Below are 15,487 nucleotides of genomic sequence, written 5' to 3'. Positions count from 1 at the left end.
AGAATCCACTTTTCATCGCAAGTCACAATCCAGTCGAGAAACAGGTCATTCTTGTTGCGTAGGAGAAGGGAAGACAACAATTCAAGACGGCATTGTTTTTGGTTGTCATTCAATTCGTGCAGCACCCATTTCTCAAGTATTTTTGTTCTTCCAATCTCTTTCAAGTGGTTGGAAATTGTTGTATATGTTACGTCTAATTCAGAAGCAAGCTCTCGAACAGTTGTGCATGGATTGGCTTCGGCTAAGGCTCTTAGTTGATCGTTGTCAACATCCGATGGCTGACCACTACGCTTATCGTCTTCAAGACTCTCGTCACTGCTACGAAATTTCTTGAACCACCAACCATTGTGCTGTATGTTCATTAGTGGTTCCTGCGCCAAACACATCGTTGATATCGTGAGCTGTTTCAGTAGCTTTTCAGCCTAGCTTGAACTGGAATAAGAAAATTGGGCAAATTTGCTTTTTGTCCATGTTGTATTCAACATTCCGGAAAAAATGGCCTAATTATTCAAAAAGAAAAAGAGTAACACAATTAGATAGAGCGAAAAACGGGCTTTAAAATGATATATAAAGTCAAAGTAATTTAATGAATATTGATTTGAAAATACATCATTTAAAACCAAAATTAAAAATTCTGCAAGAACTGTCTTGACAACCTAATAGGTTCACAATACAACACAAAAATGTACACGCCCAACTAAATTACATCAGCATTAATGAGTTCGTTAAACTTTGCCTAACAAACTCTATTTTGTCTTTAAAGTTGTACCAACAAACTGATAAAGTTTTCCAAAGATAAAGTTTCAATTCCTATCAAATTAATCTCATACAAAATCTAATGCTTCCAATTTTATTGTTTCATTTTAAATGTATGAAACTTGATATATTGGCCATCATTCATAAGCTAGGGCAGTCTAATAAACAGAATTAAATGTTTTAATTTTACTTATGTTACATTGTCAGTGATGATATATGATGTGTGTGTGTGTGTGTGTAAGAATATATCACAGTACCGAATGTAGCCATATAACAATAAGCAATGTAACAAGAGTTGGTTATCTTATAACCTTTCACCCAATAACAATCCAATACTTCAACACAGAATCAATAATGAGATTAATGCTCTCTATGCTTGTGAAGACCCGGCAAGCCAAGTGAGACCATAACCGTGACCTATGCCAGTGTCGCATTTAAGAGTGCTCTTGAATCATCGGCCCATAAACTGTGCTTGAGATCGGTTGAGTCAAGTGAAATCATTGTTGTCATGACTGGCATCTGTGCTGGTGGCATGTAAAAAGCACTATTCGAGCGCGGTCGATGCGCGTCCCACTTGACTGGCTCCTGTGCCGGTGGCACGTAAAATGACCCATATGAACATGGTTGATGCCAGTTCCGTCTGACTGGTTCCATGCTGGTGGTATGTAAGAAGCACCATTTGAGCATGGTTGTTGTGTTGCTAGTGCCACCTGTCTGGCTCCCATGCTGAAGGCAGGTAAAAAGCACCCACTACACTCACAGAGTGGTTGGTGTTAAGAAGGACATCCATCTGTAGAAACTTTGCCAAATCAGATTGGAGCCTGGTGCAACTTTCTGGCTTGCCAGTCTTCAGTCCAACCGTCCAACTCATGCCAGCATGGAAAGCGAACATTAAATGATGATGATGATGAGTTTGACCTCAATTGTCTACTGGCTCATCAATTTATAAGACTCATCTAGTCCACTGACAGTCTCGTGCAGGGTTGTCAGTTCACTCCACAAGAACTTGTTTTGGTCATTGGAGTGCAGCCATGCCGGGAAACCATCTTGAAAAATTTAGTCAAACAAATCAACCCCAACACTTATTATATCAGTCTCTTTTGCTAAACCACTAAGCTATGGGGATGTAAACAAAACAACACTGGTTGTCAAGCTTTGGTGTGGGAGACAAACACAAAGACACACACTCACCCTATCCCATACACACATATTCATACAAAATATTCACACATAACAAGCTTCGACATAGTTTCCGTCTATTGAATTCACTCACAAGACATAGGTTGTCCTGGAGCTACGATAGAAGACAAGTGTCCAAGTTGCTGATGGGCAGTGGAACAGAACCCAAAACCAGTTACCGGAAGCTAAACACAGCACTCCCGGCATGTCAAGCTTACAGAGACGGGATTAATGAATTAGTTAAGCAAGCATTAATGATAACAATAAATGGTGGCAATTAGAATAGAATCGATTGGGTTTAGCAAGGGAAGCTAGTTAGGGACTTAGAAGAGACACTTAGGAGAGGCACTGCAATTGACATGTTGGTCCTCGATCAATTCTTCAATACTAAACATGAAGGATGCATTATCAGAGCTAAGAAACGAAGGAATTAAAGCCACTTGATGGTCCTGAGTGGTGGAGGCACAACATGGCAACAAAGTTACAATTTAGTCTTCGGTGGGCCAAAGTGAGTGCATGGTGCTTGAGGCTGAGTGGATGGGACATTCCAGCAGCATTTCGCCCATCAGTTTGGGACGAATGGTGGACCAAAACACAGGATGGACTTTAGTGCCAATCTCAGTGGCATGCCACGACTCTTGGCAGGTGGGGTGATGCATTGTGGAATGCCAATAACAGCCATGGAAATACAGGATGCGATGATAGGTTGCACGGTGGGGTAAATCGCTTGGTACGGATGGTCTGCCCTACGAGCTTTGTTGTTATATGTCAGACTTGTTTGGCAACCTGTTAGCAGATATCTACCACAACTGGCAGCAGAATGGGAGAATTCCTAGTTCTGTGGGCCAAGGAGTGATGGTACTGGTGAGAAAGAACCCAAACAAGGGGGGTCAAATAGAAAATATTTGGTCCATAATGCTGCTGAATGCAAACTTCAAAACTTTGGCCAAGGTACTAGCGAAGAGATTGGCACTTATCGAAGAACTTATTGGTGATGCACAAACATGTGTCATTCCAAGCAGATCCATCCACAACAACCTCCAGCTCGTGTTTGCTCTGTCAAGCGTATCCCATCTCATCTCTCCTGAATGTGATGTCTCTAGAGCCACCACTGTGGAAATTGGAAGTGCTGAGAAACATCCCACATGAACTATGATGTGGGAGAACAGTGTTGGCATACGCAGGGAACATCACTGCCATAGTATCGAACACTGAGCACATAGACCTGGTTGGCACTGCTCTAAAAGAATATGAGGTGGTAACAGGAGCAAAAATTAACCAGAAGTCAGTGGGCCTGCAACTCGGCACCTTGAGAGGCAGGTCCATGCCTTCCAACAGCATTGTGGGATACTGGATGGACGGACTGGTAAAGTTGCTTGAGGTCTGGTTTAGTCCAGATCTCCAGGTGAAGAACTGGACAAGTCACACTCAGAAATGGGCTGAGAGAAAGCTATCCCCGAATAATTGAGCAGATATCACATCTGTCATCTACTACCGCCTCACTGTTGTGCCCTATCCCGGTTCAAGTCTGATCAAACTGGAGTGCTGACTTTTCCACTCTCTGTGGTAGGGACATGTTCCACAGATCAGGTGCTCCATTTGCTGTCAATGCCCACTAAATAGAGGGCTGGGCTGCCATGGTTATCGATGTGCAGACAACGTGCATGAGCTGCAACATCTCTAGCGCTTTCTAGATGGCGAGCAGGTGTGGTCGCTGTTTATCAGATGCGATTTACCATGGCTTGTCTCTTTGGCTGAGCTGCAGTCCTGGGGCGCCTGGCACATAGAGTGTCATCAGTGGGAATTCTACTATGGCATTCTATAGAGGGCTAGTGATAGGTAAGTGCAACAACATTCTTGGGGGAGACTATGGGCATTGACAAGAACAAGTTGGTTGGTCTGTTCTGGAGATCTTTTGGGCTGGGGCCTATTGATAATTTTCAGAAATCCTTGGCCTGGCAGTACTACTAGGGGGAGGGAGGAACTACCTGTTCGAGATAAACTCTACAGGCATGGAAGTGCAGTCAGCTGGGCTTGTCCAAGATGCACTCAGAGCAATGAAACTGTTCTGCATGCTCTTGTTCAGAGCCTGAGTTTTTCTGACTAGTGAGTTTATGTTGAATACCTGTTGGTGCATGTAGGACGAATCTGGCTATCAGCTGAGTTCATCATTTGGCCGGGAAGGGCAGGCTCGTTTTCTTTGCCTGGTGGCCTTAGCAAAAGAGGTTGTGTGGTGGACTAGAATGAAAGGGATGAAGACAGATACTTTCTTCTCTGGCCAAGCCCGCATCAACTTTTGCAAGTTTCACTTGAAAAGGAAAAGTGATGGCGAAGCGGGAAGCTCTGCACTCCCAGCAATTTTGTTAAAAGGTGAGTGAATATCGCAAGAATGGCCAGAGTGAATGAGCTTACTCTAAGCATGCACCTGTATACAAAGTGGAAAGGGCATTTACCCTGGTGGTTAGGACTGTTGTGGACTTGTGGGGTTTTCATGAGCAGCCCTGGGAGGTTTCCCTCTTTTGGGGAATTTTGGTGTTATATTCAATTATTGTTTTTGTTTTACATTGTTCACATGACTTACATGTAACCCCACACTGTATTTGTCCTGTGTTGTCCATAATGCTTTTTTATGTAAATCCTTTGTGGTCAATAATGAAATTATTATTATTATCATCATTCAGGCAGTAAGTAGTCAGAATTGTTAGCACGTCGGACAAAATGTATAGCGGCATTTCATCTGTTTTTACATTCTGACTTCGAATTCCACTGAAGTCGACTTTGCCTTTCACCCTTTCGGGGCCAATAAAATAAGTAGCAGTTGAACACTGGGGGGTCGATGTAATCAACTAGTTCCCTCCCTCAAAACTTCAGGCCTTATGCCTATGATAGAAAGGATTATTATGTCTAAGGTGGTGAGCTGGAAGAATTGCCAGCGCATCAGACAAAATGCCAAGTTGCATTTCTTCCAGCTCTTTTACATTATGAGTTCAAATACACTTAGACCAATTTTGCCTTTCATACGTTCAGGGTCGATAAAATAAGTACCAGTCAAGCACACTGGAGTTGATGTAATTGACAAGTCCCTTTCACCAAAATTTTAGGCCTTCTGTCTATAGAAGAAAGAATTATATCACAGGCGAGGAGCTGATAGAACTGTTAGTGCGTTGGACAAAATGCTTAACGATATTTCTTTGGGCTCTTTATGTTCTGAGGTCAACTCTGCCTTTTACATTTTTGCGTTCGATAACATAAAGCATCAGTCAAATAATGGGGTCGGTGATATCGACTAATCCTTATCGCATCAAAATCACTGGCTTTGTGTCTAAGTTACAAATATCATTACTATAATTTCTGCTGAGTTCAAATCCTGTCGATGTCAACTTTGCCTTTCACCTCCCACCTCAGTGTTGATAAAATAAAGTTCCAGTCAAGTACTAGGCTCGACTAATCGGTTCCCTATCAAATGTTGAGACCGTGTCTGTGTAAGAAAGTATAATTTCGGATCTTTACCTTTTGACCGACAGATTTAAAAAATAATTTTTTGTAACTAAACACTTTCAAACTTCGGACACTGGTAGAATGTGTCATATAAAACAGCTTTTACTCTTAGCATTTTTGAGAAAAATTTTTACGAAGTTATTTCATGTTAAAGTTCTCATATTTTGGTAATTTCAACCAATCATTGACATGTATTCAGCTGAATAAAATTACTGCCGTTGTTTGTCAACAAGAACTATCGGCGGTGTATTTTTCGTTTGTCACTGTTATTTATGACATCATTCGTGCGTTTGTACTGGTTTTAAGGTTTTAGGGTTAGGGTGTTAAGGTTAGGGTTGTCATAAATAACTGACAAACGAAAGATACACCACCGGAAGTTCTTGTTGACAAACAGCAGTAATTTTATTCAGCTGAATACACGTCAGTGATTGGTTGAAATTACTGAAATACGAGAACTTTAACGTGAAATAACTTCGTAAATATAAGTTTTTCTTAAAAATGCTAAAAGTAAAAGATCTTTTATATGACACATTCTATCAGTGTCCGAAGTTTGAAAGTGTTTAGTTACAAAAAATTATTTTTTAAATCTGTAGGTCAAAAGATAAAGATCCAAAAATGATTCTTTGATCCATATTCTTTTAGCAAAACCGCAAGCAGACTGGTTCATTTAATGGTCCTATGTTAGTATTTATGTCAATTTTCGTTGTTTGTTAGCGGTCGAAGAGCTGGGATTTCGTTATCTTTTAAAACTTAGATTATTTTGATGTTATACAGTACCAGACTGATTATCCGGCAAGCTTGCGACCGGAAGTATTCTGGATTTCTCGGAGACGGTCCAAATATGTATTTAAAATACAAAATAAACTATGAAAAGAGCTAAATTGTATTATATACACCCCTAAAACAGAGTCTGTTTGATTAGTCCACTGAAAATTCTTAAAATATATCATACTGTACCAGGCATACAATATAATGCATATAAGGATGAAAATTAAATGAAGTTAAGTAAAGAACATGATTTTATTTAACAGATTCTGGTACAAATTAATATAATGTTTAATCTTCCACATAAAAAGTAAAGAACAAAAGTATTTTTAATACACCGTATGCATATTAGCCAACCCCCAAAGCAAGGTATATTTACGCAATACAGGGTATAGTATATTGCATGGTATTACACAGTATTCCCAGAGTTTTTGAAGCCGGATAAGAGTTACGGTACCGTATAATTATTAACTTCGTTAATTGATTTTTAAGGTAAACCATAATCACAGCAAATTGTGGCGGCAGGTAAAGAAATGCAGTCGCCCCACTGCGAAATTCGGATACAAAACAGCGAAACAGTATCGTATTGAAATTATTGGCGTTATGTTAATGCATTCGTTTAAAAAAAAAAACAATTAACGAAGTTAAGCTTCTTAATTAAGGAGTGTATAGATAAAGCAAAATATGGCGAAAATAAAGAATACGTACACAGAATAGTTAGAGTTATGGCTTTTGTTACTCCGAAAACGGGTGGTGTTACGTATTCTTTACCTCCGCCGCAAATTAATCACCCAAATTGCAATAAGAGGAAAAAAAGTAAAACTTCCAGCTCCTAGGATACTAACCATCAACGAAATAGACATACATATATACAGACGTGTGCCTACACAGACACGCAGGGTCACATATATATATATACATAAAAGTATGGCAAAGGAAGCACAAATTCAACCTTTTATGTTGTAACTCAAAATTTATTGGCCATGAAGTTTTATGGGTCTAGTATTAAGCCGGTAATTGCTCAGTTTGGTTAAATTTAAAAAGTAAATTTAAAATTAAGGGGAAGATAAAGTCAACTTTTTACACAACAAACTCTGGCGAAATACGATTTCGACTTCTCTCAAAAAAAAAAAATGAATAACGAACAGATTTGTTCCTTTTACAACGCTTGCAGTGCCATAATTTTCCATCAGTAACGTCACCACGTGTAGAAAGTCCACATGGTGAATTACAGTTTTCACAGGTGAACGTACACATTCATAATTAGTCGACGCCGTGCCGACCACTTAATAATGTTGTCTCCAGCTTTTCCTAATTGAATGATTGATTCGTCCGTTTGCTTCTTTTACTTCAATATCTATCTCCACCTTAATTTTTAGTTACTTTTGTATTCTAACCAAACTGAACAATTACCGTATTGGCCATAACGTTTTATGACATACAAGAATTAAAAATAATTCAGGATTCTGTGTAGGAAGAGGTAGTTCCTCTAAGATGTAACAATGTCCTGTTATGGTTATGTAGGGGCCTCAGTGCATTTCTCTGTCCGAGAGATCTATAGTGCTGGTAAATCAGGCATGTGACATCATTAATTACCACAATTGGTGACATCGCAAGTTGAATGACCGAATAGAGTTTCCCTCGATGAATAGTCAAAGAAATGGGTTGGGGTTAGGGTTCTCCCAAATTTATTTATTTTTGTAATTTTTTTTAAAGAATTTTACAAAGATTTTTGGAAATGTTTTTCAGAATCATAATCTCCATATTTTCCCACATAATTTGAAAAAAGAATAACGAAAAAAAATTTAAAATGAAGGAAACAGGGGTGGTGGGGGTGTTAATTTAGAAATGTCGATTTTTGCCAATTTTTTTGCAAATTCATATTCCCCGTAGCCGAAAAGGATGGGGGGGGGGTCTATATATATAAAAAAAACCCAAATTTTAAAGTGTGGTTCTTTTGGGAACGGGCGGAAGTCTTGCCAAGAAATGGCATGTAAAAAAAGTGAAACGCATCAAGCAAAAAGAAAGCTGTCGGAAACATAGAGGCATAACTACAGTTTAGTGCACCACCTGCCCCTAACCTTATTTCGTCATATTAAAGCAGATACCATAGCGAGATTCTTGAAAGGATACGTTTTCGAGTGTGTAGATAACGATTACGTTAAAGAAATTCCTTCAAAATTAATTTTGTTTTAAACCCCACCTTCTCCGAAAAAAAAAAAAAAAAGTTTATGTCCTTTTAACTATCCAATGTAGGAAATTTATTTTGATTGTATTATAGTTCGTGATTTACATGATATCGGAAGACAAATGAAAAACAATTTCCTAGTTTCATGTTTATCGCACTACTATACAAAATCGAAATTATTCAGTAATGAAAATTACAACGGACTATCCAACCGAATATTTTCTATTTTTATTGTAATAAACAGGATGAGGGCGACAAAGCTGGTAGAATCGTTGGATAAAAAGCTGTGCGGGTTTCTTCTAGCTCTTACATTCTGAATTCAAATCCCGCCTTATTTAACTTGGCCTTTCGTTCTACTACCCCAGAAGAGAGGGTTTGGTGAAATAAACCACCAATCAGGGTACTGAGGTCGATCATATCCACCAAAAGTGGTGGCTTTCTACCTCTTAATCAGCAACAGCGGCAATGGTAGGCTTAAGCATACACTGGGGGTGGGTGGGTGTAATATTGCCTCCAGGCATTCCTATACAAAAGAGTCGGGAATTATTTAGTGCGCCAAAAACCATAATCTGAAAGAAGATAAAAACTGGGTAGTGTTATTTCTTTTCTTTACTTCTCTCCATTTTTCAGTAATTTCTTTCTTAGTTTTAACTTTCTGTTACTGAAATATTTTTTTCTAATTAATGTTTTAAGCATCTGCGATTATAGTTTTCTTTTATTTGTTTCAGTCTTTTGAATGCGGTCATGCTGGAGCACTGCCTTTAGTCGAACAAATCGACTCCAGGGCTTATTCTTTGTAAGCTTAGTACTTATTCTATCGGTCTCTTTTTGTAGAACTGTTAAGTTACGGGGGCGTAAACACACCAACAACGGATGTCGAGCGACACACACACAAATATATATATGACAGGCTTCTTTCAGTTTCCGTCTACCAAATCCACTCACAAGGCTTTGGTCGACCCGAGGCTCTAGGAGAAGACACTTGCCCAAGGTGCTACGCAGTGGGACTGAACCCGGAACCATGTGGTTGGTAAGCAAACTACTTACCACACAGCCACTCCTGCGCCTATTCAGAATTATTCTTTTACTTGTTTCGATCATTGGGTTACGGCCATGCTAGGGCACCACTTTTAAGTCGAACAAATCATATCCAGTACTTTTTTTTTTATTTATTAAAGTCTGGCACTTATTCCTGTCAGTTTCTTTTGCTGAATCGTTAAGTTACCGGGACGCAAACAAACCAATAGTGGTTGTGGTGGTGAGCAGGGAAAAATATACACTATCCATACATATACACGACAGGCTTCTATTTGCAAAGTATTAGTCGGCTCAGGGCTTCAAGACACATGTCCAAGATGCCGTTCAGTGGGACCGAATCTGAAACCATGTAGTTGCGAACTTTCTAACCGCACAGCCATGCTTGCACCAAACTGTAGTCATAGGAAAGCATTGTTATCACATATTCCTATCTCACTTCAAGGCGGTGAGCTGGCTGAAACGTTAGCACGGCGGGCGAAATGCTTTGCGGTTTTTCGTCTGCCGTTACGTTCCGAGTTCAAATTCCGCCGAGGTCGACTTTGCCTTTCATCCTTTCGGGGTCGATAAATTAAGTACCAGTTACGCACTGGGGTCGATGTAATCGACTTAATCCGTTTGTCTGTCCTTGTTTGTCCTCTCTGTGGGTAGTAAAGAAATAGGTATTTCGTCTGTCTTTACGTTCTGAGTTCAAATTCCGCCGAGGTCGACTTTGCCTTTCATCTTTTCGGGATCGATGAATGAAGTACCAGTTGCATACTGGGTCGATCTAATCGACTGGCCTCCTCCCCCAAAATTTCAGGACTTGTGCCTAGGGTAGAAAGGAAACATTCCTGTCTCACTTCATTCAATACGTAGCGATGTTCAGAGTTTTATCGAAAGCTCTGTTAGGGAAATTTGTCAACCATAATCAATGATGTTCCAGTCGTATTTATTTGAACCTATTTTATCGTACAAGTCCTTTTCTTTTGTTAAGTCGTTAAGTCATAAAAGTCTGACACATTTGGCTACTATTTCTAATAGGTCGAAAAGGTCACGGAGGGGCCACGCTCGCTGGGAAGCTTCGATTAAGCTTAAATTTCGTCATCAAAACCTAAAGAGAAAAGTACAATATTTATTTTAAAGAATCTATTTAAAGTCTGAAACATTTTAGCAAAATGTTTCTTACGATTAATGCTATGACCGTCGGGGAGTGTTTTGAAGTTTAAGAGTGAGAAATCAAACTATTACGACACAATTCTACATATCTAATTAAGAAGACTTTGGGACATATATAAGTGTGCCCTTCCTCTCCGCCTCTGTTTCCTTATAACTTTCAGAAAAATGGATATATTTTGATGAAATTTTCTACAAATACCTTTCAGGTGGTGTAGATTACAATTATATCAGAATTTAATGTGAAAAAAAACAAAAGAATTATGGGTGCCCACAAATACTGATACGTCAAAGAAAGAAATGAAACTTGAAACTTCGAAAAATTTGTAAGATGTCTCTCAGTATATGCATGCGCGCGCGCGCGCCCAGTAATTTTTTTTTTTTCAAATTAAATTCCGATTATCTGAGAGGCATGTGTAGAAAATTTATTTCATTAAAAAGTACCCGTTTTTCTGAAAGTAATTAAGAAACAAGATCGGACAGGGTAGGGGCACAATTAAATAGATATGCCAACTTTGGTTGAAAACTTGAAACTAATTGTTTTTTTAGTAACTAAAGTAATAATAATTTTGAAAAAAAAAAAATTATCAAAACTATAAGAATTTCCCACTGATCAAGCAGTATTTGAAGCATTAGCAGCTACCAAAATCCTACCTAGGTTTTGTAGATGAAACTTAAGGGTTACTGTTGTCTGCGCATGTTAAGTTAAGGCTTGGAAAACCCTCTTTCCTAGACCATCCGTGAAAAATCAAGAATCAATAATTGAGCAGTTGATTTGAGTTGTAACAGAAATTAGGCCAAATCTCGAGTATTTATCCATGGACACTCTCTCTCGTTCGATTTTTAAATTGTTACTATTGAATATGGTTCACATACACGCAAACAATCTCCATACATCTCTACATCCACTTTCTCTTACATATGTATATAAACACATTTATTCATACAGGCTGCCTCACATAATTTCTCTCTTTCTCTCACACATAATTCACCTTTGTCTCTTTGTGTCCCTCTTGTGTAACTTCTGCTAATTAAAATTAAGACAACGTAGACATAGTCCATTTCATTTACACATACACACAATGTAGACAGACAGAAAGATAGGTAGCTAGCTAGACAAATGGACAGAGACAGCAAGCCAGGTAGATAGACAAATAGATAGATAAAGAGATAGATAGATAGACAAATAGATAGATAAAGAGATAGATAGACAGATAGATAGATAGATAGATAGAGAAAGAGATAGATAGATAGATAGATAGAGAAAGAGATAGATAGACAGATAGAGGAGATAGATAGATAGACAGATAGATAGATAGATAAAGAGATAGATAGATAGATAAATAGATATAAAAGTAGGTAGGTAGACAGTCACAAAACGAGGAGATTGATTCGATGAAAGAGACATTACTTGGCTGTTGATGTTGTAATTGTCTGTCGTAAATTCCTGTGAAGAACCTTCATCCTGTGAAGCTAGACGAAGAGATTGCAACGAAGAAGACGACGGAGATTGGTGATGTTCAGTGCAGCTGTTCTCTTCTGTACATTTAGAACACTCCAAGGTTTTCACTTGATGGTTATCAACCGTATTCTTCGTCGTGGTGCCACCGACCGTGATGGAATCATTGCTATCGACCAATTTATTATCGATGCTACTGTTATTGTTGCTATTATTCAGGACTGTCTGTAACGTCTTACTTCCACCAGAGTTTGCTTTACCGTTATGTTGATGAGGTTCAACAATAATGGTCGGAACCATTTGTTTTAAGAGCAGCTGACTTTCCCTACGTTGCTTAGCTCGACGGTTTTGGAACCAAATTCGAACCAAGTTCTCTGGTTTGCCAATTTCTACAGCCAACTGACGTCTCTCGCAACGATCAGGCCGTGAGTTTTTGCGATAAAACATCTCCAGACATTCCAACAGTTCACCTGTGATGGACGTGCGCTTCCTACGGTTTTTCTTGCCAGGTCCCGAACTGGCTGTCGACTTGGACATCTCTGCCAGGTAGACAGTAAGTGGAAAGAGGACTAAAAACTAGGTATGTATATATATATATATAAATATATATATATATATACAGGGAAAAAATGATGAAGATGCGAAGATGTGGTCCCGCTGTTGGCGTCTCCCTCTCCAGAGTGTCGTTGTGACGTCATCAGGTTTAAATTTTGTTTTACAATTAATGAAAGAGTTGGCGGTGGGGGAAAGAAAAGCAAGAGGGATTCTACACACACACACACACGCATACACGCATATATGTACCCATACATATATAAAAACACTCAAACTTAAATTGTGTGTGTGTGAAGAAATACTTCAGTACTTATGTAAATATTATGTTGTAAATATATATATATATATATTATAATACTGTTATTACTCAGTTACGCGAGTATCGTGAACCTCTTTGAGCTGTAACAGTTATCTTAGCAGACTCATGATACATATATACATGCATACATGCATACACACACATGCTCACACACAAACTTACACACACACACACCTTACACCTATAGACACGCAAATACTGAAATATACATTAACGGACACGCTCAGTCAGATAGTCACACACAAACATAAATACAGGGAGATTTAGATATATATACACACACACCAACAAAAGCGGTGGTATATGTGTATTCACACACATAAATATCCAGACAAACTCGCGAACATTTAAGATATTCAAATTACATCACAGACATCACGCATACACATCATATGTATACACTCACACACACACCCACATACACCACCTACACAAACATGACACGCGCATGCGCGCACACATGTGTGTACACACTTTACTTATGAACGTATGTGTATATATATATATAATAAATACATACACATACATACACACACATATATATATATAAATAGATACACACATACATACACACACACACACACACACTAGTTAGTTCTCAATAGAGAATGTTCTGGATGACAGCTTAAGAACATTAAAACTGGTGTAGTTTCTGACATAAATGTTAACAGTTAAATATATGTAACATCTATATTTTTCTATATATTTACTCACTCTCTCTTCACCTCACTTTTTATAACATTAAAGTTATTAACAGATATCTCTCTCTCTTTCTCTCTCGCCTCACATCCTCCCTCTCGCTCTCTCTTTCTCTCTTCACACCCTCTCCTCTACTCTCTCTTCCGCCTACCTTCTTACCTTACGTGCCTGTCTGTCTGTATCTGTCTACATCCTGCCTGCTAGTCTGTATCTATCTATCTATCTATCTACCTACCTACCTGTCTAACGGAGGAGAAAGCAAAAACTTTCGAGCAGTAAGTAACCCTCTGTATTCTAATTCATTAGAACTATGATCAAGATTGGTTGTGTAAATGCGCGTGGCTTGGGGTCCCCTTGGAAACAAGGGTACCTCTTAAATGACATAAAGTCACATAAGTTAGAAATCATAGCCATAAGCGAGACCAGACTCCACAATCCGCGGGCCCTAAAGACCATGTTTGGCGGACAGTTCAACATTTATTTTTCCCCCTGTCTGCCGAGAATGGGCGGTAGTGGCACCGCGGTACTTTTTCACAAGAGTCTGGATCTCAATGTAAGGACAATATTCGTAGACCCGGAGGGTAGACTGGTCGTCCTGGATGTCGACGGCAGCAATGGTGCGCTTTTCGGCTCGTATCAGTTTACGCACCGCCCTTAACAGGTCGGGCGGATTTCTTTCAACGTCTAGAAGTTTTCTTGGGAACGTCTCGTCCTTTACTCTTAGTGGGGGATTGGAATGCTACCTTGGACACGCATGTAGACTACGTGGGTAGAGATAGGAATAGACGGGGATGCAATGCCTCAGAGACCTGCTCAGACGCTTTCAACTGTCTGACAGTTTCGACTAGACCACCCGAATGCGCCAACGTGGACATGGAGCAACCGCATCGGGTCGTCGAGATCGTATCTAGATAGGATACTGTGTAGGACAGTAGATAGAGATAGCATAGGATGTCCACAATTCCACATAGTCAGCTACACGGATCACAAACTTGTGACATGTACGCTAGACTTAGGTAAGACACTTAGGCAGGGTCCCGGATACTGGAAACTAAACGCGTCTTTCCCATCGAGACAAGTTTTCAGAGACCGGATTAGCACACTAGTAAAGAGGGCTTTGACGGGAGCCATCATCAACAACAAATGGTGGTTTGCCCTCAAGAGAGCAGTAAAAGCAGAAGCGATTAGGTACAGCAAAGCACTAGCCATAGATAGAAATAGAGTAGAGGGTGAGCTAGTTAAGAAGCTAGAAGAGGCAATTAGAAGCGGCATCGCATCCGACGTTTTGGCGGCGAGGTTGGCCCTCGACCAACACTTCAACGCCAAACACGAAGGATGTGCTGTCAGAGCTAGGATGCGTGCTCTAAGGAACGAAGGTGTTGGAGCCGCGAGAGAGGCCCGGGTGGCAGAGGCGCAACAGGGCAACAAAGCCACCATTCGGTCACTGGTAGATGAACAGGGGCGCGAATTGCTCGAGCCAAGTAAAATGTGTGAGGCCTTTCAGCAGCATTTTGCCCGACTGTTCGGAACGAGTGGAGGGCAAGAACGTAGGGTGGACTTCAGTGCCTACCTACATAGCCTACCACGACTCTCGACAAGAAAGGCAGGGTGCTGCGAAGGTGCCATCACGGCGGCGGAAGTGCGGGAAGCGATGGCAGAATGCTCGAGGGACAAATCACCGGGTTTGGATGGTCTACCCTACGAGCTTTACAATTGTATGCCAGACTTGTTTGGAGATCTCTTGGCGGCGGTGTACTGCAACTGGCAGCAAAACGGGAGCATTCCTGGTTTTGTGAGCCGAGGAGCCGTAACACTGCTGAAGAAAGATCTAAACAAGGGAAATGTAATAGATAACTTTAGGCCCATCACTCTGCTTAAT

At 39.9% G+C, this 15,487-nt stretch overlaps 1 protein-coding gene across 2 annotated transcripts in view; it reads right to left on the bottom strand.

Moving 5' to 3' along the window:
* The window catches only part of LOC118766466 (homeotic protein ocelliless-like), a 48,054-nt gene extending 35,424 nt beyond the window's left edge, over window positions 1–12,630 (bottom strand). For both annotated transcript variants that reach the window (XM_036509824.1, XM_036509825.1), the window contains exon 1: window positions 11,988–12,630. In XM_036509824.1, the coding sequence (XP_036365717.1) occupies window positions 11,988–12,572 (585 nt within the window). In that variant the 5' untranslated portion in view covers window positions 12,573–12,630. The remainder of the gene's footprint in view (window positions 1–11,987) is intronic.
* Between the last annotated feature and the right edge of the window lie 2,857 nt (window positions 12,631–15,487).

Source organism: Octopus sinensis, linkage group LG16 (assembly GCF_006345805.1).
Source record: "Octopus sinensis linkage group LG16, ASM634580v1, whole genome shotgun sequence".
NCBI lineage: Eukaryota > Metazoa > Mollusca > Cephalopoda > Octopoda > Octopodidae > Octopus > Octopus sinensis.
Note: the sequence above shows the minus strand (reverse complement) of the source record. Positions and strands in the feature narration are given on the sequence as shown.